Source organism: Alosa pseudoharengus, unplaced genomic scaffold, assembly GCF_046254945.1.
Source record: "Alosa pseudoharengus isolate Yale_2024_CS ecotype anadromous, Long Island Sound unplaced genomic scaffold, YU_APseudo_1.1 YU_APseudo_1.1_scf_16, whole genome shotgun sequence".
Taxonomy (NCBI): domain Eukaryota; kingdom Metazoa; phylum Chordata; class Actinopteri; order Clupeiformes; family Clupeidae; genus Alosa; species Alosa pseudoharengus.
The window spans coordinates 8043056-8066099 of record NW_027468630.1 but is presented as its reverse complement, the minus strand read 5'-3'; the positions used below and the strand labels follow the sequence as shown (position 1 = coordinate 8066099).

Genomic DNA, 23044 nt, shown 5'->3' with positions numbered 1-23044 from the left:
AACGTTAGTAGTTAAAGCGAATCATTTTTCAATAGTGCCATTTAGTTGATGGAGATAATTATTCTGGCGACTACCGAAGTTCCTAGCACACACTTACTTTACAGTTTTGCTTCTACGTCAAATATTTGGTGCCATGTCTTAACACACCAATAGATAGCGTTAAAGTATCGCCATGCAAGACTAGACAACAGCATGCTAGTCATTGTGGCAACTGGCAAGATTTAAAGGAACCATATGTAAGATTGTGGCCAAAACTGGTACTGCAATCACTTTCAAAATACTGAAGAGTGGTGTATCCCCTCCCCCTCCCCCCTGACTCGAGGTTGCACACGCAGATGGCGAAACACTACTGACTTCGTGATTAGTAGATAGCTGGAGGGTGGCGCATCAGGCCAAAACACAACATGACATGACAAAACACAACATCAACAACAGTTGAGGGCTGCAACTTCACTTTTTAAATGACAATATCCTGTCTGGACTACTGTTGTCAGTGATATAAGTATTTGAAATGAACATGATTTCTTAATGTCTAGTGACATATCAGGGCCATTTTATGATTAATTGAAATATTTTTCTTACATACGGTTCCTTTAAGATTAATACTGTTAAACAAAACTTACCGTGATATGTTTGTCCTTTCGGTTGATGTTCACAATCCACTTCTGACGAACAGCTTGTCTTCGGCTCGCCCTGGGAATCTGTGTAGTGCTTATGTATGGTGTTACACAGGGGCAGGCTGTGTAATAACGGCGGGGGAACTTATATATTTTTGTTCCATATCTGTATTTTCCCACTGCTGTTGTAACAGCCGAACACACAACAGGTTCTTCCCGACATCGTAAGACAATAAACGAAGGGGGGAAAAGACGATTTGTTCAACTCCACAGGTAGCTATCAGCTATCACAAACGTTAGCGCCGACGTGCCTAACCCGCAGTAATGGCCCTTATTAGACATTCTCTGGCACTGCCCCCGCCGGATTCGTCTCAGCGCATGCGCAGTCTTGATCTCGATCTATGTTTCTTTTCTCGACAAGTAATGCCTGTGAATGCGGCGATGACGTATTTTGACAGTTGAGTCACTTGTGCGAAGTCGTACTCATACCAAAGAAAGCCAACTGTAAAGTTTGATTTCGTACTTGTAATTTTTGAATTCATATTTTTTTTCCATCCGTATTCTGATGGATAAAATACACACAATATATTTTATGCACGACTGGACTCATTCGAGAATTCACAAATAATTATTTTATGCACAACTACAGACAAATACGCACATGTATCAAATCTATGGACACGAATATTTTGACAGCTATCCCACTCCATAGATTTCTATGTCTTTATTTTTTAGTGCCTTTTCATTTCCTCTAATTCCAATATGTGCTGGAACCCAACAAAACTGAACCATTAATCCTAGGCTTCTAATACTTAATAATATATTTCTAACTTCCATAGGTCTTCTCTGACTGAATCACCACTTTCAAACCTCTGCAGTACAGCCATTGAATCAGAGCATATTAGAGATGTTAATGGTTTTATCTCCTCTATCCACCTTAGAGCTGTTCATTTCTATTGTGTATACTGAGAGGTAATTATTCAATCTGTACTTCAGTCCTTTTTTAAATTCAGGAATGTAAATTCCTATTCCACAATGACCATTTTGGTCTTTTGATCCATCAGTGAAAATTTTTATAAAACCATAAAATGAAGAGGATAGATATCTTTTACTATAATTTGCAAAACTCTGATCATCAGGGTATTCCCTATTTTCTTTCAGTATTTCTATATTAACCTCTGAAATTGGTAGCATCCAGGGAGGGACTTCACTCAGAGCTATTGCAGGACTATATTCTAAATCTTTAATACCATACTGCTCTGCTAATTTATTTATGTTCCATCCAAACCCTTTACCCTTTGTTTGATACTCCCAACAATCATTCAGATGCTGCTGGATTATTACTATCCCCCATCAGTCGTACCCTATGTTAAAGCCAGCTATGTATCTTAAAATAAGTGGGGCTTCCTCTGTCTCTACCAGAATAGCACTTGTTGGAGTTGTTTTGATAGCACCTATGGCCCTTGTTAATGCTCTAAACTGAATTCTGTCCAACTTTGTTAAATTAGTTTAACATGATGTGCTATATACTAGACTTCCATAATCTATAATTGACCTTATTAATGCTATATAAATATCCATTAAAGATTGCTTATCTGCACCCCAGTTATGTCCAGTAATCATCTTCATCAAGTTCAGGACTTTTTTGCATTTGGTTTCGACGTAATACATGATATTTCCATGTAAGTTTTTCATCCATCCAATAGGTATTTAAATTTCACAACTCTTTTCAAAATTTGATTATACAGAAATAAATGGTGGTACTCAGACATTTTCTTTCTTGTAAAGTAGCCTACATAACATTTGATTTTTCAATAGAATATTTGAATCCCCAATCAACCCCCCATTGCTCTAATATTTGAATTTTCTTTTGCATGATTGTTGTGAATATTTCTGCCTCTTTTCCATATTACCGCATCATCTGCATACAGTAATCCATCACTTCCCTTTCCCAGTTTTATAAATATATCATTAATCATTAAATTAAATAAGATGGGACTGATTACACTTCCTTGAGAAATTCCATTCTCCACTGTAAGCCATGTAGCCTATTCTAGAGCGGTAGATAAAACATGGCACTGGCCTATTCATGGGTTTCATCAGGTCCCTTTACACAGGTGTATTAATCAAGTACCATGCAGTCTGCATTCATAATCAAGGTGCATGATTGTATACACCTGTGGGAAGGGACCTGATGAAACCCATGAATTCCTTCTGCATGCACATTTAACACAGGTGAAATCACTGATTAGCTGATTTGGATGAAGAGTTGTGCTAATTGGTATCTGCAAATAAGATTTCTACCTCTGTGAGTTTGTTACTCTTCAACAGAGAGGTTAAATGTTAAGAGTGTCTACGTTTATCATCCTTCATAGATGCTTCTTTCCTGGATGCCAGAATTTTAAAGATCTTGTAAACCAAAATCAAGGAGTTATTTTGAAACACCTTTGAAACACCACTAGGCTACAAGCATTGTAAAAAGATTGTGCAAATTACAATCAGCTGGCTGGCTTAGATAAGGTGTGGCTTCAGCGCAGAATAAATCCCTCAAATAACACCAGTTTTCTACTTGATCGTGCAAAGGTCTGGGATGTGTCTTGTGGCTATAACTGATGTTATGTCTGACAGTCTCTTTTAGGTGTTTTTTCTTTATTAACTGCACTAATATAGCAGGTTGTTCTCGTGTGAGTGGTACTATTCTATTCCTGTTTTTTGGTTGCCAAAGTGTCTCAGTAGTGATTACTCTCTTAGAGGTAGTTACTCTTAGAGGTAGTTTAATTACCAGATGTGATACTTGAGACCTTTTGTAAGTTTTGGCTTGAACTAATGTACCTCCCTCCCCCTTGTTTTAGGATTGGACCCTGATTCTGTGTGGTAGTGGACCACACTCCTCGATGTGGTGGTGAGTGTGCCTGCCGTAACTTGGCATGTTTTGTTGGTATCTGAAAGGATGAATTGGGTTCTTCCCATTATACTTCTGGACGACATCTGTCGGATGGCATTCTAGTCACCAAAGCACTGATCAGGCAAATTGACATTTCACTACTGGGAAATGCCATAATGTGGTTTTAACAGTTTTTCCTAATATTGAAGGTCTTGACATGTGGATGTCATCTGAACTAAAGTGAGTCTTGCAACGTTTTCTCAAAATTCCAAGGTCAAGTTTCTGTGATGAATACACTTAGCTCACTTTGAAACCATGTGAAAGATAAGAAATACATGAGAAACTAGTCCAAATGGAATTTCTATAATGCCTTCTATCCAGATGCTCATCACCTTTTGTTTCCTGCAGCATGTCTTCTGTCAGTGTTGTGAGGACCATCATGAGTCTTTGCAGGCATGGTTAGTGTTGCATTGTGTAAAACCCACACTATGCCTAAGTGCTAGATTCATTGTGTAGTTGGGGTCAAACTTTGTTGTTGACGATGAGCAAAAATCTACAAGCTGGTACTGCAAAACTACACAATGGAATATTTGATAACTGGGAATGGATCTCTGATATTTGTTTTTATAGCATCAAATTCTGAAAATAATTCTCAATGTGGCTCTGTGTGCGAATGGCTCTCCATGATGATAATTTCACAGACCTGTACTGAATGGTAGTGATTGCACCTTTAATTTTCTGATGGGAGAGTCTTCAGGAGCCTCAAGATGAGCAAGTGTTTTCCTGTGCATGTGCATCTTTGTGGTATAACCGTGATGTCTGATCTTCCCTAGTATAGGTGTGTCCGGTAACTACGGTAATTGCACAAGTGCAGCATGTTATGAAATGAATGGCATCTTGTTTCCTTGGTTGCCAAAGTGTCTCAATGATCACTCTGGAACTCTCTTGCTTAATTTGTTTTGAAGAACCATTGAAGTGATTGCCTTACTGCATAGTGTCACTAGGTGGTGCATTTCTTTACCTTTTATTCTATTTTGCCTTCTAGATCTAGAGGACATGCCTTACCAAGGCCGTGCAAAGGTGAGCATCTTGGCCTTACACTTGTTTACAACATACTTTGTGACTGAAGATATTGATAGACAAACATATGTCTGACTCTTATGACCTTGTGCCTTTGAGTGTAAAGTGATGAATTTAGATTGACAAGCATATGTCTGACTTCAGTGATGTCAGCCTTTCTTCTGACACTCCTGCCTCATGGTACAGAAGTGCATATCATGGGTACCCTGGTTCACAACGAATGGTTTCTTTTTCAGGTCGTGGGCTTTGCAGAGGCCTAGATCTTCACGGTAAGCTAGTTTGTGTACCTTGTGTGTCGCCCTAATCATATCTGCTTTCTGAGATGATTAAATGGGTTCGTCCCATAATTTTCTGGACTACATAATCATGTACCATGGCAGTCTAGTCACCAAAGTCTGATCAGATGTGGTACTTGAGATTGTTTTTGGTTATCAGGAGCCTTGACTAATCTACCTCCTTCCCCTTACTGTAGGATTGAACATGGCTCCATGTGGAATTGGACCACACATCTAAAGGTGGTGAGTGTGCCTGCCTTAATTTGGTGTGTGTGTTCCTGGTATCTGTAAGGATGAATTGGGTTCTACCCATTATACTTCTGGACGACATCTGTCGGATGGCATACTAGTCAAAGCACTGATCAGTCAGATGGACATTTCACTTCGTGGAAATACACAAATGTGGTTAACTTTTTTTTTTTTTTTCCTCATTCAAGGGTTAATCTGACCTGAGGATGCAATCTAAACTGATGCGAGTTGCACCTTTTTGTACTATATCTCTTGCGTTCAAGTTTCTGTGACTTATATACTTTGCTCATTTTGAACCAATGTGAAAAGTAAGGAATTACAGGGAAACTAAACTTATAAAGGTCTAAAAGTAACTCCCAGGCAAGCTGACCGTACGGCAGAGTACAAAGCTTTATTCACAACGCCGGAGACCAGTTACAGACACACAAGCATCCTAAGCAAGCATGAGTGCAACAAGTCTCATGTAGACAGTCTTACTGTTACTTATAGGAAAAAGTGTTCATGATGGATTACGAAGAAATAATTGTGCTAACACAGGTGTGTTCATGATGGATTATAAATAAAAAGAATAGTGAAAGTTGTCATTATCATTTCTTACTTTTCATTCGTCTTTCTGAAGCTTAACAAATTGGGGGAGCATTTCATTAAAATTAACTGTTGAACCACTTTTTTTTTTTAATTGTGAGCTCACTTTTTTACATGGCCCACTTATTGCTCAAGTTGGTTTTGGTGATTCAAGGCTTAACGTACTCAATCAACCATCCATCAACATACTTTGGTATGATTAATGTATTGATAGACAAGCATGTGTCTGACTCTTCCTTTCCTCACAGGTGTGTGATGGCTGCCAGCAGTTTGTCAAGTTCACAAGTCCTGTGGTTGTAAGGTACGTAGTTTTTCCCCAAAGGGCCTTGTGTACCTTTGTGTGAAGTGATGAATTTAGATTGACAAACATATGTCTGACTTCAGTGATGCCAGCCTTTCTTCTGACACTCCTGCATCATGGCAAAGATGTGCGCATCATGGGTAGCCTGGTTTACACAATGGATGGCTTCTTTTTCAGGTTGTCTAGGCCTTGCAGAGGCCTACGTGAAGATGTGCTTCATGGTAAGCTGGTTTGTGTGCCTTGTGTCTCCCTAATCAATTTATTGTGTTTATATAGCGCCAAAACATTACACATGTATCATGGCGCTTTACAGAATGTAGGCAATCGGAGAAAAGAAAAGAAAGAAGGAAGGCCCATGGGTAACAGTGGCGAGGAAAAACTCCATAGAGATGCATATATCCCTTGGAGATAACATATAGGAACAAAACCTCGAGCAGATCCACGACTCAAGGGCCTGACCCATCTGCCTAGGGTCAATACGGACAGTAAGGTCTGTAAACAATGACAAATGCATATGACATTCAGGTGTGGGGAATAGGACATGGTGTTTAAAGGACCTGAGGTGAAGGTTACAAGAGGTGGGATGATTACATATCCGGTAGGATAAAGCATTAATCATGATTTAGTGAGTGCAATAGTCTGGTGTTGGAATTGTCCAGGAAAGAAAGTTGTCAGGGGGCAAGTGGTGGGTCAGCAGACAGGCCAGAATCTGGGCAGAGTTGTCATAGGCAGGTGATGGGGCTGTATACGGGCCAGGAATCCAGGTAGGGGGACGGTAATACCAAAGATAATGAATGCGTAGCAAGATGGGTCGTCCTAGTTCATGTCTATGAGGGGAAAAGTGGAGTTCAGTCAGAGACGGGCTCTGGTTCAGTTCCCGCCTGCACAGGGGCATGTCCCTGACGTATGACTGACGTTTGAACGCCTCGGTTCCATGCCAGACAGAAGCCGGAGTACAAAACAAACTTTGTACACCTTCATTAATGTTGATTTTCTCCCGACTGGAGGGTCATACTGTCACTTTAACAAATTCTGGGAAATTCTTGGATTCTGCCATAGACCTCAATGTAAAAAAGGGAGCCCGATCACTGCATAAATGTGCGGGTTGTGTACTGCTACCCTTTTTGCATAAATTTCCAGGGACAGGAAATGGCCTCTCAGGAAGTATCTTTGTAATCAACCATCTTTGGTAATACAGCAGTCAAGGATGGGACTTCAGGTGGGATGGGTAAGAGGAGGGCCAGGCACACGGATGGTTGATGACTGGTGGTGATATACCTCACAAGTGAGGTACAGTAAGGGCGAAGAAAGAGAAATGTAGAATGGGTTAGTATTACTTGAAATCAATGTGGTTAATGTCAAGAAGTGATCAGTGGTGCTATATATTGTTACAGTAAATCATAGTGAGAATGGGCAAGAGAGGCAGAGTTGAGAGAAAGAGTTGGGGAGGGAGGAGAGTGGTGGGCGTTGTACGGCGTGACACATGAAAAGTCCATGACTGCACTATGCTATAGCAGCATAACTAGTGAGGGGTAGTCGACACCAGCGCAGGTATAAGGACATCCTTATCTTTGAAATGTTCCTTAAGTGATAGAATGATATGTGATTACTTAGTGATAGGTCTTGGTCAATTGTAACTCCTAGATTTTTAACACTTGTGGATGAGGATAGTCTAAGATCAGTAAGTTCAAAAGCAGGACATTATTTGTCATCCATGTCTTTTTATATCTCTTATACATGTGTAAGTTTGGCTAACAGAGTTAATTCGTCAGGTTTTACGGAAAGGTATAGTAGTGTGTCGTCTGCATAAGAATGACATTTAATGCCATGTTTCCTAATTTCAGAGCCTAGGGGAAGCATATAGTATCTGCTAATCATATCTGCTTTCTGAGGTGATTGGGTTCGTCCCATACTTTTCTGTACATTTCCATGTACTATGGCAGTCTAGTCACAAGTCTGATCATGTGTGGTACATGAGAGTTGGACGTTTTGGTTATCAGGAGCATCGACTAATGTACTTCTTTCCCCTTACTTTAGGATTGAACATTGATCGCATGAGAAAGTAGATCATATTCCTCTACCTGGGGGTGTGCCTGCCTTAATATGTCCTGTTTTGCTGGTATCTGAAAGGATGAATTGGGTCGTATACCCATTATACTTCTGGACGACATCTGTCGGATGGCATACTAGTCACCAAAGCACTGATCAGGCAAATAGACATTTCACTGCGTGGAACTACATTAATGTGTTTTTAACAGTTTTTCTCATATTCTATGATTAGGATCTGACCTGAGGATGGCATCTAATGTGAGTTGTACCTTTTTACTACATTGCTGTAGAGTTTGAGTTTCTGTAATGAATACACTTCTTACTTTGAACCAATGTGAAAAGTAATGTACTACTGAGAAACTAGTCCAAATGGAATTTTTACAATGCCCTTATACAGATCCTCATTACTTCACCTTCTGTTCCTTGGAGCATGTCACCGTCTGTTCCTTGGAGCATCAAGTTATGTGAAGACCACATCACAAGGTTTTACAAGCATGGTTAGTTCAGTTTTTAAAACCCACAGTATGCTTAAGTGCTACATTTTCAGACTTATTGCATAGTCAGTCAACCCTTGGTTTTGGCAAGATATATGATGCGTTCAATAAGTCTCGTTCGTCTGAAGCTCAAGTTGAGAACTAATTAACTGATTCTTGCAAGCATTTTGTGGATTCTATCGTTTCTAGTGCTTAGACACATGGTTGAGAGTGTTCTCTCTTTTCAGAGCCCCAACTCTGCACGGATGGAAGCAGTCCTCGGAATGTGGTAAGTCTCCACCCCCCCAAGTTTCGTTTCCATGCCTATTTGTTTTGTGGTGTTTAGGGATGTGACCATGTTAAATGTGTGAACATCCTTTTAATACTAAACTGCAAGTTATGATTTAATTTGGAATCTTGTTCGTCTGAAATGCTGTTGAATTTTTTTTTAAACTGATGCTTGCACAGTTAGTCAATTCCCTGATAAAGGAATGCAACATGGTCCAGTGACTTATACACTCGGACTAATGTCCATCCTTTTTTAATCGGTTTAGCAGAATGGTTCCTTGGGCCTTCTCCCCAGTGTCCTCATGGTGAGTTTGTGCATCTGTAGGCCTGTAGTTGCCTAAATATGAGCTAATGGTCAGTATGATGAAGCTCGCACATGTCTTACACCCAGTGTTGACTCCAGAACCTGAAAAGGTGAACCCACTGGAGTTGCCTGGGTAGCAAGTGGATAACTTGTTGGGGTTACCAACTGTCTGATGTGGCCAGTTGGCTTGAGTCTGTAGGGTATTTATCTTTGTGTGCATACATGCGTCTTGGACTCACCAGAGTTGTCCTTTCGCAGGTTTGGCTGACGTGCTGCGCTGAAGACTCTTTCCAGGCTCTATTCATCCATATTATGCTGGTGAGTACCTTTCTGTTCTGACTACATTACACAACATAACCATGATGAGATTTACCGCCCCAGTCTGAGTTTAGCTGACTGACTGGTTTCCCTGATTTTAAAAGCAAAGAATAGTGTTTACCCCCTAAGTATGTTTGGGTGACAATGTTTGGCTTGTTTGTGAATCCAGATTAGCCTGTATAGCAGCTGTCCCGGCCTGAGAGGTTTGTGAAAATACACAAGCTGTAGCTGAAGAATGATCTGATCCTGTTGCTGTCTCAGTCTGATGTAAGGTGACTGACTGGTTTGGTCTCTGATCTACATTTTTCTCTACAGCTGCCATAAAATGCCCATAGAAATAATCAACTGAAACCATTTTTTTTTTCTAGGGGCCACACAGGGATGAAATGAATCTATACGCTGGAGGGTTGTCCACGGCTTGGTGCAGTTGCCTGCCACCTGCTTCACTCCAGAATGCTGAAGCTCCTGCTACTGAAACAAAGATGGTGGTGGCGTGGTTCTTCACTTACTGGTTAAGCAGTGTGTTAACAAGGTGTGGTTTTTGTACTGTGAAATTGTCGTCTTGTCTGTGAAATAAAACGTGACTTCAACCTTGTTTTGGAGTTGTCTCCGGGATGTAGCTGTTGGGTGTTCTGATCAGACCATAAGTGGTTATGCTCTTCATTAGCAGGACTTGTCAAATGATGAGTGTACGCAGTTGGTTGTCTCAGCGCGTGCAAGTAATCACACAATTGGTAGGGTAAAGCCGTGGCCTTTGGGGGCAGCCGCGACCTACTGGTTAGCGCTTCGGGCTTGTACTAGGAGGGTTGCCGGTTTGAACCCCGACCAGTAGGCACGGCTGAAGTGCCCTTGAGCAAGGCACCTAAACCCCTCACTGCTCCCTGAGTGCTGCTGTTGTAGCAGGCAGCTCACTGCGCCGGGAGTGTGTGCTTCACCTCACTGCGTGTTCACTGTGTGTTTCACTAATTCACGGATTGGGATGAAGGCAGAGACCAAATTTCACTCTCAGGATCAAAAGAGTGTATATATACTTATACATACTTAAGAGCATGGAAAACAGTTCAGTTTTTTCATATTCTGACAATCACCAGGGGTATATTCCAAGTATATGGTTTAGTGGCAAACCTGCATAAGTTAACTCGGAGTATGTGAACCTCCTAGAAGAGCTGTATAGCTTCATTATCCTTAAAAACTATGCCAGAGGGCTCTTGTTATAGGAGGTTTTAGCTTTAGCCCAGATTACCTTATTGCAAATTTTCAGTTTTAGGTTCATATGTCCTGGGCCAGCCTAAGCGTTAAATCAGAATATCTACATCTAGTTTTTACAAAAATAATTGGCCCATGCTGTAGAGCACCTCAAAGTCCTTTTAGGGAAGTCCCTCCACTTGGCACATTTTGGGCACTTGTATTCGACTTGTGTTGAGATGAGATGGTGGACGGAGCCGAGAGGTGTGTAACTGCCCAGTCTAATTAAAGTTCAACTCGAGGTCTCAAATTACTCTGTTTTCATTGTCAATCTATTTTCAGTCTCTCCTTATTTCTCTTTAGTAAATGCAATCTCAATATGAGCTGATTATTACTTTTTTGAGAACTTTTATTCTTTGGGTGATTACAATGGGGCCTGGCCATCCTTTACCAGTACTTCAATTTTTATTTATTGACAAAATTTTTTTGTGGCCTTTTTGCCTTTATTCAGATAGGATCGTGAAGAGGCTGACAGGAAGTGGGCACTTGGACCCAAATGTGGTACGGGCGCTGTAGCCAGTTGCGTGGGTAAGACAACTGGCACATTCTCAAGTGCAATCCTCTGGAGAAAATGTTTGAAGCAAAGACAATAACACCATAAAGGACTATAACAAACAAGAATTTCCCAGACAAATGTGATGCAAACCAACAGGAAGCAGCCCATCATTAGCACAACAATACAGAACTAAAGATTTTTTTTTTTTTTTTCCATTTTGGCACATCGCCATTCTTGCAAGCAGCAAAACACAACAAAGCATAGCAAAGCTATGATGCATGCAGGACAGTGTAAAAACTGTATTTTTTTATCATTAAAGACACTATGCATGTTTAGGTATTTTTAGTGACTAGAGCTCGCTATAGAGCAGTGGTTCTCAAACATTTTCTGTCATTCCCTACTTTGGAAGTGGGGAATTTTCAAGCCCCACTTGACCCCATCAACTCGGCAAAATGGTAATGTTAAAAAAAATGGTTCCACATTGCATTTCCTGTCTTGGTCCGCTGGATCAGATGCTATTTTAATTCATATGTCGGTCTGTTTATGACCCCTATGTTTGTGTGTGGCTATTTTGTTGGGAATCTATGATCTTGTCAAAAAAAGAAAGGCATTATTAAAGATTAACAAAAAAAAAAAAATCCTCCTGTTCATTGCGCCCCACTTGACATGTCTCTATTCCCCACTAGTGGGGCCAACCCCACACTGTGACTCTAGAGTCACAATATATTTATATTTTACTTTGCTGTTGTAAATAGCAAATTTTGCGTGATTCATGCCCCCTGTACACAATGAAAATGTTTTTGTTGTGGAGGTGAAGGATTAACAACAGGCAAAAAATCTCCAAAGAGCTATACTGACAAGGTTCACATTTCACGATTCTCGCGAGATTTGTCGGGCTGCCGTTCTTGAAGTCCCATGGCTGGTTTTCTCAGCGGCTCGCTACGTCTATGCTGTATAGCTATGTTAGGTGACCGATTCGACTATTACAAGTTCATTTACCATCAAATTGGCTTCATAAAGGTGAAAATCTTGCATAGTGTACCTTTAAGGTGACCTATATCCAAGGGAAGATGAGAGAGAAACTAGATGCACCACATAGTGATATGACTGTCACTCAGTCCTGCACCTTCTCTCCACAGAAATAAATCACGTTTTTCAATTTGTCTCCATCTCCTACTCCATCCCCTACTCTTGAAACTAATTCTTGTGTGTATGTGTATGTATGTGTGTTTTTTCACTGGTGAGTGTGTGTGTGTGCGTGTGTGTGGGTGTTCAGGCATGTGTTTGTGTGCCAGTTTATGAGTGTGTGTGTGTATGTGTGTGCAAAAAGTACATTTCTACATCAACTCTACGTGTACTCTTGCTCAAGGACAATTTGATAGGGTCAGGAGGAGTCGGGCTCGAACCGTGTGTCTGTGTGGTGTGTGTGTGTATGTGTGAGAGAGAGAGAAAATAAATTTCAATTTCTCATCCCCTACTTCATCCCCTAATGGCAACCCTCCGCTCAGCGCCACCATAGGCCGATGGGTGCACACAGTCACTAGATGTAGCGCCGATGGGTGCACACAGTCACTAGATGTAGCCTAAACATATACAAATTAATTTATTGCATGGCCCCCCATGGATGGAATTCCATGTAACTTGGCATGCACCCAGAGGCTGTCATTGTGATCATACTCATGTGTATTTGTATATAAACTGGGTGCAGTTCAGAACATTAAACATTTAAGCAGCATGTTTTTGCATTTAATTTTTTTACTGTTTTACTGGGGGGGTGCAACAGTAGAAATGACTGGTTACACTACAAAAATTGTCATTGTCATTGATCTAATATGAAGACTAAAAAAGTTATTTGGTATTGTTTTTACTATAAGGAGACTTGTACTCTTTCAAAAGATCATTTTGACTTAATTGACCCCTTCACGGTCCACGTCACAGGAAAATGTGTGCGTATATCAGGGTCAGAAAGCTTTCCATCCCATTGAACTGTGTATGTGTTAATTGACTGAAATGTCAAGGAAACATCAAGAAAAATGCCTACTTGTACTACTTTTCGTGTACAGTGTATACACAGTACACACTGGGCTTATCAACCATATAGTCGCATATGGCGGGCCAATGAATCTCTGGCCACTTGCTAACGTTGTCTGTTATCAGCTCAGCATCAGGCAGACAATCACCATTAGCTAAGAGTAATTTATTAAAGTACGGTTTGCAGTCCTGGGGGGACAATGACAGTGCATACCTTGACAGCTCAACATGCCGGTCTATTAGCTGCGCCATTTTTCTGACCCTATGCTGTGTGGGTGCACCTAACCTAGGCTCTGGATGTTTACAAACATTGAAGGGGTCTATGAAATAAGAGTTTGACTTATTTTAAGGAGTCTTATCAAGATAAATTTGCTAACGCACTGGCAGCCAAGTTTGCTTGTTTTTATGACAAATTTAATTAATGTACTGGCAGCCAAATTTTGCTTGTTTCAATGATGAGACATCTTGAAATAAGTCAAACTCTTTAAATTAAATTAAATTAAATTAAGTCAAATGATTTTACGAGAAATCGCTAGGTAAGTCTCTATACTGAAAACAATATCAACTACATTTTCTGATCTTGATATAAGATTAATAACACTTGGTTAGATTTTTTTAGATAAGCAGTTTTTGCAGTGTATGGGCTAGGTTCATTCGGCCCCTTGATACCAACATGCAAAAATGCTGTCTAGTTATTCAGCAAAAACTGCATTTGGCCTACCCGGTTTTCACGGGGCCCAGCACAGGCGGGTAGTGGCCCCCAGGGACCAAATACTTATCTTATCAGTCTAGTGGAGCTACATGTCGACCAAGATGCATGTGCCCTGGTGTTTCGGTGGCCTGGGAATTTTTGACCAGAAAGTTTGACGTGCTAGAGGCAATCCTAATTAGTATAATATAAATTATATATATATTTAACTAACCTTAATGCAAACATTAGGCTAAGGCTGCCCCATGTACATCCAACATTTGGGTGTATTTAATCAGCGACACAGAGCTACCCTTTTTTCCATTCACATGAAAAGACTATGTCTGTTCAACATATCTAATATATCTGATATATATCTTAGATTAATTACGTTTTGATGTCAACATCAACATCAACAAAGGCCTAATGCCAGAAGCATATGAAGCAATACAGAGATTAGCCACCGGATGGCAGCAAACACCACTGACCAACAGCTGCAACTTTCCACCTATCTCACCCGTCAGGCTTCAGCCACGGAGGCCTTCAACACTGCTATCCGGGAGACTTATGCGTAATCAAAGTAAAACCCTCGCCGATTGGCTTTAGCCTCGGCGCGGCCATCTTGTGTGTCCTCATATTGTACCCTTATAATAACCTGTATCTGACACTTGCTTGGTTGGGTCCTAGCATTTAATGTCAGCAAGTGAGATTTAACCATTTTTTGTAAACAGTTTTTGCCGTCAAAGAAAATGTGACTTAATATCCGTCGTAATGAATCGGACCGAATGGAGTCTGAGTCGTCCAATCAGAAAGCAAATAACTGATATGCAAATTGTATTTTATCATCACGTCAGCAGCGGTGGAACCGCTGAGGTCGCCAGCAGTGGTACAACTACGTGAAACTTCGTTCTTATAAATTTCTCTGAAATTATCGATTTGTGTCGGAGCGTTTGACTTCCCTCTGGTAAGTAGATCTTATATATCCATAAGTCTGAATTAAATAAACGTTAAGCTTTTCTCAGCATTGTGTTGAAACTCGTGTAGCTGTCATTCGGATGGAAGGACTGTGACGCTCAGCTGGCTCGTTCAGGGAATCCCTCTCCGTAAACTCAGAACTAAAAGATAAATGAATTACTAACCGAAGTGAGAGTCCCACAATAACCCACTCTTTCAGCGAATTGTTAGATACTAAGCAGTGATATCCGCGAAGTGCATTTCACGAGTAACGTTATGGTTCTGAACTAACAGCGACTGTGACTGTCAAGGCGTTAACGATGGCTGAGCTCGTTGAGTAGGACTAGGAATGGAACCTAGCATCGCTTCTCTGTAAAAGTGTCGAGGAAAGAGTAGACCGGTTATTCAGTTTCACATTGTTTTTATTGCTACTATAAAGATGGAAACGTGGCATTTGGGAACTAGCTTGGTCTGTAACGTGTCTCTGACCAGAGGACTACCTGCTCCAGTGTAACTCACTAACGTCACGACTCCACTCACTGACTGACTGGAGCGAGGAAAGCCAGTTGCTGAGAGATACCAGTCGGTCTATGGGGAAACACGTGTGCGATTCCCCAGCAGGCGTTCGGTAATATAACTCCCCGAACGCAGTTTATCTTTTGAAGCAAACTGAAATTAGTTGTTTTATCCCACAAAAGGTTTGCTACTTGATCGGCGCACGCTAGGTCAGTTCACATCTTGAATCTACCCCGCGATGACCGATATTTCAGATGCGAATGGCAAGGCATTGTAGACCTGGTGGTGGGAGTCGCATCAGATGGCTCAGGATGCTGTGGAGGTTAGTGGTCATTTTGGACATGTCGAAACCGATACGAACTGGAGTATTTGCTTCGACCTGTTGTACATTGTGATATATGAAATGTAACATTTTTAGCACTTATATCGATATGAGTTAGGTTCGGAGTCATGGAAGCAAAGTGTTTATTGAAAATATTCTTTAGAACTTTGTCTGAAAGAACCAGTCATGGCCGAATGCCGACAACAACGTGGCTCAAGGTTGCATTTGAACGGGTATTTTTTACTTAATGTAATTATTTAGGAGGCATTTAATGAATCGTATCCTAGTTAATGACAGCTGTATATAAAAATGGGACCATATTAGTGAGGGGAACGCTTGGGTTGATGCATCAGGTCCCCTTACCGAGGGCAAAGGAGGCCGTGTTGACCCATCGGTGCAAGCTGGTTAACCATGTTAGCAAAATTAGCGAGTTTCAGTAGTCTTTTAGAAAGTAGTTTTGCGACAACATTTGTTGATTCATGGGCACGACTGTGTCGCTCTGATATATATTCATGCAGTTTTTCGAGATAAGCCACCCGAACACTTAAAATGTCGACGCCTTATTTATTTGTGCGGGCCAGCAGGGTTAGCAAGTGTGGATTGGAGATACGCCACGGAGAAGCACAGCAGACAAACGATAAACAAAGACGCGGCTTGCAAGTGAGGGAGGAAGTCATTAAAACGCAAAGAACCAAACATACGCGTTTGGAATTTTTAACGCGGAAACTTAGAGCGAGGAGCGTTAACCTGTTGCTCTGTAACTGTAAAAGTTGTTGTTTATTCATACCCAGTAGTGTGCTTTATTCTACAAGTGACAAAACGACAAAAACGTCTGGCTGCTACCTGTATTGTGATGGTTGTGGTTCTTATTGGGTAACTTGGTTAACTATTCGTCATCTGCTAGGTGATTAGCAAGTTAGGAAACACTGTGCTTTTTAAATGTAGGCTACCAGTCAGCCAAGATGTGCTGACTTTAATGTAATATATTGGTTAAATTGCTGATTTAGTTCGGCAGAAACGCATAGGCTGCATTATTTGAGTTTTTACTGTTTTATTCATCGTAGTAAATGTTTGATTCCCCTAATCATCCCCACCTTCCCTGGTCTTTTTTGAATATTTGTGACACAGGCTACATTTGTTCTACCATTTTCGCCAAAAAAAAAAAAAAAAACACATTGCATGCAATATTTAAATACGTCTTGGCTAATATATTCTAGCCTAATTTCCATTTGTAAATTAGGGATTCATCCCAGAAGCCAACCTGCTGCAAAGCAGACACACAGCTTATATCCCTTTTTGAGTCACCACTTGAGCCTTCCTCCTGTTCACTTTCAACTTAGTTTCGCAGTGGATGTTATACACTAGAACTTACATTGTGGTAACACATATGTGTAATGGGCAAGAAGTTTCACATTTTGAGGCCAGAGGCACATCAACCGAAACGGCAGGAAGTCGGTATTTCAAGTATGCTGCGTGTTGTCATGCCCACATGGGATCTGCTAGCTCTGAGGAGGTATTCCAGAAGTTAGTTGAGGGAGGGGGGTGTTGGGGATTTGCAAAGAACAACTTGTGCTCTCAAACAACCCCTGGTAAAGTGTGAAGGACATCAGTTCAAACCATTTAAAAGAAACCAAAGAGCAAATTCAGTGAGGTCGTTTTGTGCCTGTGTGTTTTCGTGGGTGTCTGTTTGTGTGCAGTGCAGTGCAGGCGGGTGTGTGTGTGTGGGGGTGGGTGGGTGGGTTATACTTTGCCTCTCACCAGTAACTGTGGAGGACTGCCAAGTGGCTGGGATGGGAATTCTCTTATCACAACCTGCCTTCATCTGCGGGGCCAGTGTTGCTAAAGAATGCCTTTGGCTGGCGGGGCCACACATTCAATGACAGGAACAGCTCCCAGGCCAAGACCCTGGAATGAAAACCGTCCCTTTTGTCCAAATGTGACAAAAAAGTTTCCGCAGTGTAGCTGAAGAGATGCTGTCAGAATCCTGTAGAGCTTGATATGTGGCTTAACTTTATACCAACGGTAGTAGTGGTTACTTGTACAGTTGAAATGGTGGTGTTGATTGTGATGATTGAGGTATCTGTTGGACTGACTGCTTTTGTTATAGACAATATTGTATGAATAGAGTTTTGAAAAAATCTTCAAAATTCTCATATGATTTTTATTTGTAGACAGAGCAAATTTCTGTGTAACTTTCTCTAAAAAGTACAGGGTTTTATCACGTGTCAAACACTTACTACAGTAGAGTAATAATAATCAGTAGCCTACCTGTCATTTGTCATCGTGAACAACTGATGACAGCCAAGACAACCGATTTGACTCTTTTCTTTTGGAGAACCTCATCTAACTGGACATGGCACATCACGGACATGAGTTAGGGAGACCCATGGAATTAAAACAGGGGAAGTTGCCATTTAATAATGGTTGTTAATACTCTGTCTGCCTGTGTGTGTGTGTGTGTGTGTGTGTGTACGACTCGTGTCTCTTTGAAAGTGGTGAGTCAGCAGGTCGTGACTGGCCTCAGTTTTCTGTCATCCTCTGTTGTTGGGTTTGTGGTCTGAACAGACAGTCTTCCTGACTAGTGGTGTTGCATCAGCTGCCCGAGTCTTCACACACAGACACCGGGTGGCAGACAGAAAGATGACATGGTTAGGTTGGTGTGTGTGTGTGTGTGAGAGAGAGAGAGAACGAGAGAGAGAACGAGAGAACGAGCGTTGAAGTGAATGTGACACACCTGTTTTTGGATCTGGCTGGCACAGAATATCGTTCAGCTGTTGAACTCTTGAGCTGAGGCACCCGTTTGCACAGGTTGGCCAATGCTGAAGCTGTCGTATGCGACGAAAGAAGGACTTGTCCGTAGTCATCCCTCTGCAGCTCAGGAGTTAAAATTCATAGCAAGTGTGTTTTGGCGCTTGATCAGGGAATTAACTAAACACGGTTTCTGTTTTAAGAGTTGTAGGTGAAACTAACATGTGTTCCACAAGATGTAGACTATGTAAATTGTCATAAACCATTGCCAATACTGCACATACACAACATTATTGTGAGTCAAGGATGTCTGTTTTGTGTTTATAGATAAGTCTGTATCGCTGGACCATGTTGGAACTATAGGCTAGTCGGTATAGAATCCAGGAGGCTCATAATCCTTTTTGGTTCAGATCAAATATTTTACATACAACATACCTTAAATATTCCAGAAATACTCCAATGACTTAAATCACTAATAACTTATAAAATTATAAAAAATGACATAAAGCCAGTTGTGATTGTGGACTCAGTCACTGTCTTTCTCTGTAGGACTCTTCTGTGATGGGCATTCAGCGGTTCAGCAGCCTGTGAGATCTTCTCTTAGCACCACATAGAAACAAGGAGTCCAGCCTTAGCGTCTGGACTGGTGGGACAAACGGTGGTCCCACGCCATGACAGATCCCATCATGGACTTCTTCGACGATCCCAACCTCTTCGGGGGTGGCTTGGAAGGGCTAACGGAGGATGGCTTTAATGCAGGGCCCTCTCTGGTGGACGACCTCAACCTCGGCCCCGAGTTTGAGCCTCTGCAGGTGGATCCGATGGGGACGGGGAAGCACATGGGTATGATGCAGACGCCCGGCCCCGCCCCCTCCTCCCAGCAGGGCCTGGCCTACGCACCACAGATGGGGCATTTTGACTCCATGAAGGCCCAGAGCTCTATGGCTCAGCCCTACTCCGGTGCTGAGGGTAACGGCGGTGGCTTTATGGCTCAGCAGCAGCCCCAGTTTCAAGGTACGCCCATGGGCCAGCCGCCTCAGGCCAACGGACTCTTCCCGAACAGCAGCCCCATGTGGGGAAACCACGACCAAAATAGAAACTCGTACCACCCACTGTCCCAGCAGCAGCAGCAGCAGCAGCAGCAACAACAACAACAGCACCAACGTCAACATCAACATCCATGTCAGCAAACGCAGCAGCAGCAACATGGACATCATCAGCTCATGAACCAGCACCAGCCTCCCCACCAGCAGATGAACGCCCAGGCCATGCACCAGCGTGGCAAGCCCTTCCAGGAGCACCACAACTTCGCCTCCTACTACCAGGGCAACATGGCACAGAACCAGCAGCAGCAGCCACAGCAGCAGAGCCGGCACGCCACCCTCAACACGGGCGGCAGCCCCTTCCACTGCGGCGTGGTCCCCAATGCCTCGCCCCAGTCCAAGCCGTACATGGACGCCTCCAACCCCATGGCGTCCGCCCCGCCGGCCCAGCAACAGCCGCAGCGTCAGCAGGGCGCCTACCCAGTCCCCCAGCAGGTGCAGTCCTACCCGGGCCTGGGGTCGGAGGACACCGGCTTGGCCTACTCCATGCAGTCGTCCCCCATGCCTCACGGCCTGTCTTCCTGTTCGGTCAGCGCGTCGGCGGTGGCCGGCTATCCCCCCTCGCAGTACTCCTTCCCCCGACAGCCGGTGGGGATGAGCGTGACAAGCCAGCCTCTGTCCTCAGCGGCGGTTTCCATGACGACGACCTCCTCTGCACGCGGAGCGTCGGCGCATCCTGTGCCCGACCTCCTGAGCGGTGGCAGCTGTCCGTTCTCGTCGGCGCCTGGGTTGAGTCAGCCACAGCCTCACCCACAGCAGCAGCAACAGCAACAGCAACAACAACAACAACAACAACATCATCCTCATCATCAACAGCAGCAACAACAACAACAGCAACAGCAAAGGCTTCCGGCGGCAGCTAGCCAGTCCGGGGAACAGTGTCCCTTCTCCCGTTCCATGCAGCACGCCAAGCCTGCATACAGCACATCCGACATGTTCCCCGACACTGCCAACTCCTTCTCTGCCACTGCGGAGAGCCAGTTCCCCCCTCTGCAGCAGCGGAGCTGCCAGATGAGCATGCCTCCACCCACTGCCACCAGCTCCGGCTCCACCTCCAGCACCGGCGGCAGTGGCGGCAGCACCAACGGGGGCTACCAGGCCATGGAGAAGCACCTGCTGCCTGAGCCTCAGGGTGGGGGCTTTGAGGGGCTGGAGGCCCCCGACCTCCTGGATGAGGACTTTCTGCCTCAGTTGGAGGCCGCCCTGAGCCAGCACGAGGACTCCAACTGCTCCTGGGCTAACGGCAGCCAGGGAGAGGGAGACGCCGAGGAGGAAGAGGAGTCGCTCTCCGTTCACTATGAGATTCAGGTAGGCCACTGGTCCTCTGATAAGTGTCTCATCATTTGGGTTAGTGTTTTCATTTTGCTTTTTATTTATTTATTTATTTATTATCATTTTTTTATTCTTAATTTAAACGTTTTCTTCGGAATTGGATGTAGCTTAATACTGAGGCAAATTAATTTTATTTGATATGGCTCTACATCTGTTCAGCAATGGAGCCAATGTGATGTAAGGCTGCTCTTTTCTGGTTTTAAGGTCTAAAAATATATTGCGATGGCAGCGTGTTCAGCTACAACTCGAGTGTTGCAAGCTGCCTTCACGTGCCTCGAGCTTTCATGTGCATTCATTCATCTAGCTTCAGGATTGCAGTTTAAGGACTTGAGCTCCTGTGAAAATTCACAAGCCGTGCTGGTGTCAGTGGGCTGTTTACTTTGTGTATCAGAACTGGAGGCCTCATTTTTGGCCGCCATGCAGTGGTCGTGCCCCTGGACTTGTCCTTTATCTACCCGAATAATTTACTCAACATGGTGGTCGCTGACTATTTGGCGTGTGGTTTCACTGCTCTCTCTGGCTTGGCTCCGCGGCGCTGCAGTTGCTGTGTCAGAGGCCCCCAACCCCCCCCCACCCCACCCCCGCACAGCGAAATTCGGCCATGACGTCACAGCCGTTGAGCGCTCCAGGCTCCACTCCGTGGGGCTAGTGGCCGGCAGACAGGGGTGTAATGTTTAACCATCCCCCCCCCCCCCCCCGAGCAAGGCGGGAGGGGGAGCACACTGCCCGGAGGAGCTAACGAGCGCTAACTTGGGGCCTGTGGAGCAGGGAAAGAGGTGTAGAAAGAAAGAAAGGAGGGAGGAGAGGAGAGGAGTGGGGGTAGACTCCATTAAATGATAATGATTCAGCCTTTCCTGACCCTGCTCAAGCCACAGGTACTGCCTGATTAGGAGTGGCAGCAGTGTCTGCAGGACTTAAGCGTAAGCGTACTTAAGGCTATAACAAGATGTGGGTCAGGCCAGGGAGGAGAGACTGAGCTCCTTGTGACTGACTCGACTGCACTATGGGGGTGGCTGCTGTCCTGTGTGAGTGTGTATGGTGTGTGTGTGTTTGTGTCCCTGTAAGTGTGTGTGAGTGTGTCCTCATTTGTGTGGCTTGTGTGTGTGTGTGTGTGTGTGTGTGTAGGACGGGATAAAGATAGTGACAGAGGCTAAGTGAGAGGAGGAGACGTTATAATAAGGGCCAGTAGAGGTCTGTTCTGAAGTGGACTCGGGCCTGTTGCCTTCTCTGCCACGGCAACCCTGGTGGCAAGCCTCCCACTAGGGGCTCCAGCCTACAGCGCTAAATCAAGCAGAAGCATGCACTGCCACTCACACAATCACACACACACACACACATTCGCCACACATACCACACACATCTAAACACACACACACACACACACACACACACACCATTCAGACCCACACACAGACTACACAGACACACACATTTGAGCGTGTAGCACACACTGCAGTGCTGGCGTTGACCCTGATAATCAGCAGCCCTCAGACTCGCTGCTCGGGGCCAGCCAGCCCCCGCTCCAGCTCTCCAGCTCCAGCTCCAGCTCTCCAGCTCCAGCTCCAGCTCCGACGCCACCAGGCCTCAGGAGGGGAGTGATTTGTGTGCGTTTGTCCTTCTGAATCCGGCTGCCGCTTCCCACCGCCGCCTCTTCTCCACAGTGGAGAAGAACAAAGTAGAATGGCAGATGAGGTCAACACACTCCACGCGCGTCTGTTATGTGTTGCTCCCTCGTCCTGTGTGTATATATCCACCTGTTCCTTTTCATTGGGGCCAGGCAGGCAGGCGGGCGGGGTGGGGGGTCTTTTTGGTCCTTTTCCACAGACCCTTAGTTAAAATGAAAATGTGGCACCAGTGGCTGGCTGTAAGCTGTCAGACCCCCCTCCCCTCGTCTGTGTCAGCACCCAGAGCACAGTAGCAGCAGCAGTGGCAGCAGCAGAGCCGCTGAAGGGCAGACTGCGCCATTCATGTGCACTGGGCTGTGGAAAGCCAGCAGATGCGCTGTGTGCCAATCACGGTGCCTGGCAGAGGCTTTGTGTCCTCCACTGCTCGCTCTCTCTCTCTCTCTCTCTCTCTCTCTCTCTCTCTCTCTCTCTCTCTCTCTCTCTCTCTCTCTCTCTCTCTCTCTCTCTCTCTGCATCTCCAACGCTAATGGAGGATTTACCGTCGCCAACAAAAGGGGGCTG

The 23044-nt window shown here is 44.0% G+C and overlaps 1 protein-coding gene, 1 long non-coding RNA gene and 2 other non-coding genes across 12 annotated transcripts in view; all 4 read left to right on the top strand.

The window, feature by feature from the left end:
• Positions 1–8449: 8449 nt before the first annotated feature.
• On the top strand, positions 8450–9523 carry LOC143125453 (uncharacterized). Its single transcript, XR_012987263.1, has 4 exons — positions 8450–8537; positions 8762–8802; positions 9071–9106; positions 9364–9523. It is a non-coding gene; the product is annotated as an uncharacterized LOC143125453 (long non-coding RNA).
• LOC143126384 (small nucleolar RNA SNORD22) lies at positions 9157–9279 on the top strand. The gene has a single exon (XR_012987491.1). It is a non-coding gene; the product is annotated as a small nucleolar RNA SNORD22 (small nucleolar RNA).
• On the top strand, positions 9459–9524 carry LOC143126383 (small nucleolar RNA SNORD31). The gene has a single exon (XR_012987490.1). It is a non-coding gene; the product is annotated as a small nucleolar RNA SNORD31 (small nucleolar RNA).
• A 5130-nt stretch (positions 9525–14654) lies between these two features.
• Positions 14655–23044, top strand: part of chd9 (chromodomain helicase DNA binding protein 9) — a 102383-nt gene continuing 93993 nt past the window's right edge. For 5 of the 9 annotated variants that reach the window (XM_076286942.1, XM_076286941.1, XM_076286937.1 and 2 more), the window contains exons 1-2: positions 15252–15675; positions 18973–20834. In XM_076286942.1, the coding sequence (XP_076143057.1) occupies positions 19095–20834 (1740 nt within the window). In that variant the 5' untranslated portion in view covers positions 15252–15675; positions 18973–19094. Of the gene's footprint in view, positions 14848–15250; positions 15676–18972; positions 20835–23044 lie in introns of those variants that run through there. The other 4 variants (XM_076286935.1, XM_076286936.1, XM_076286946.1 and 1 more) reach the window with 4 other exon arrangements.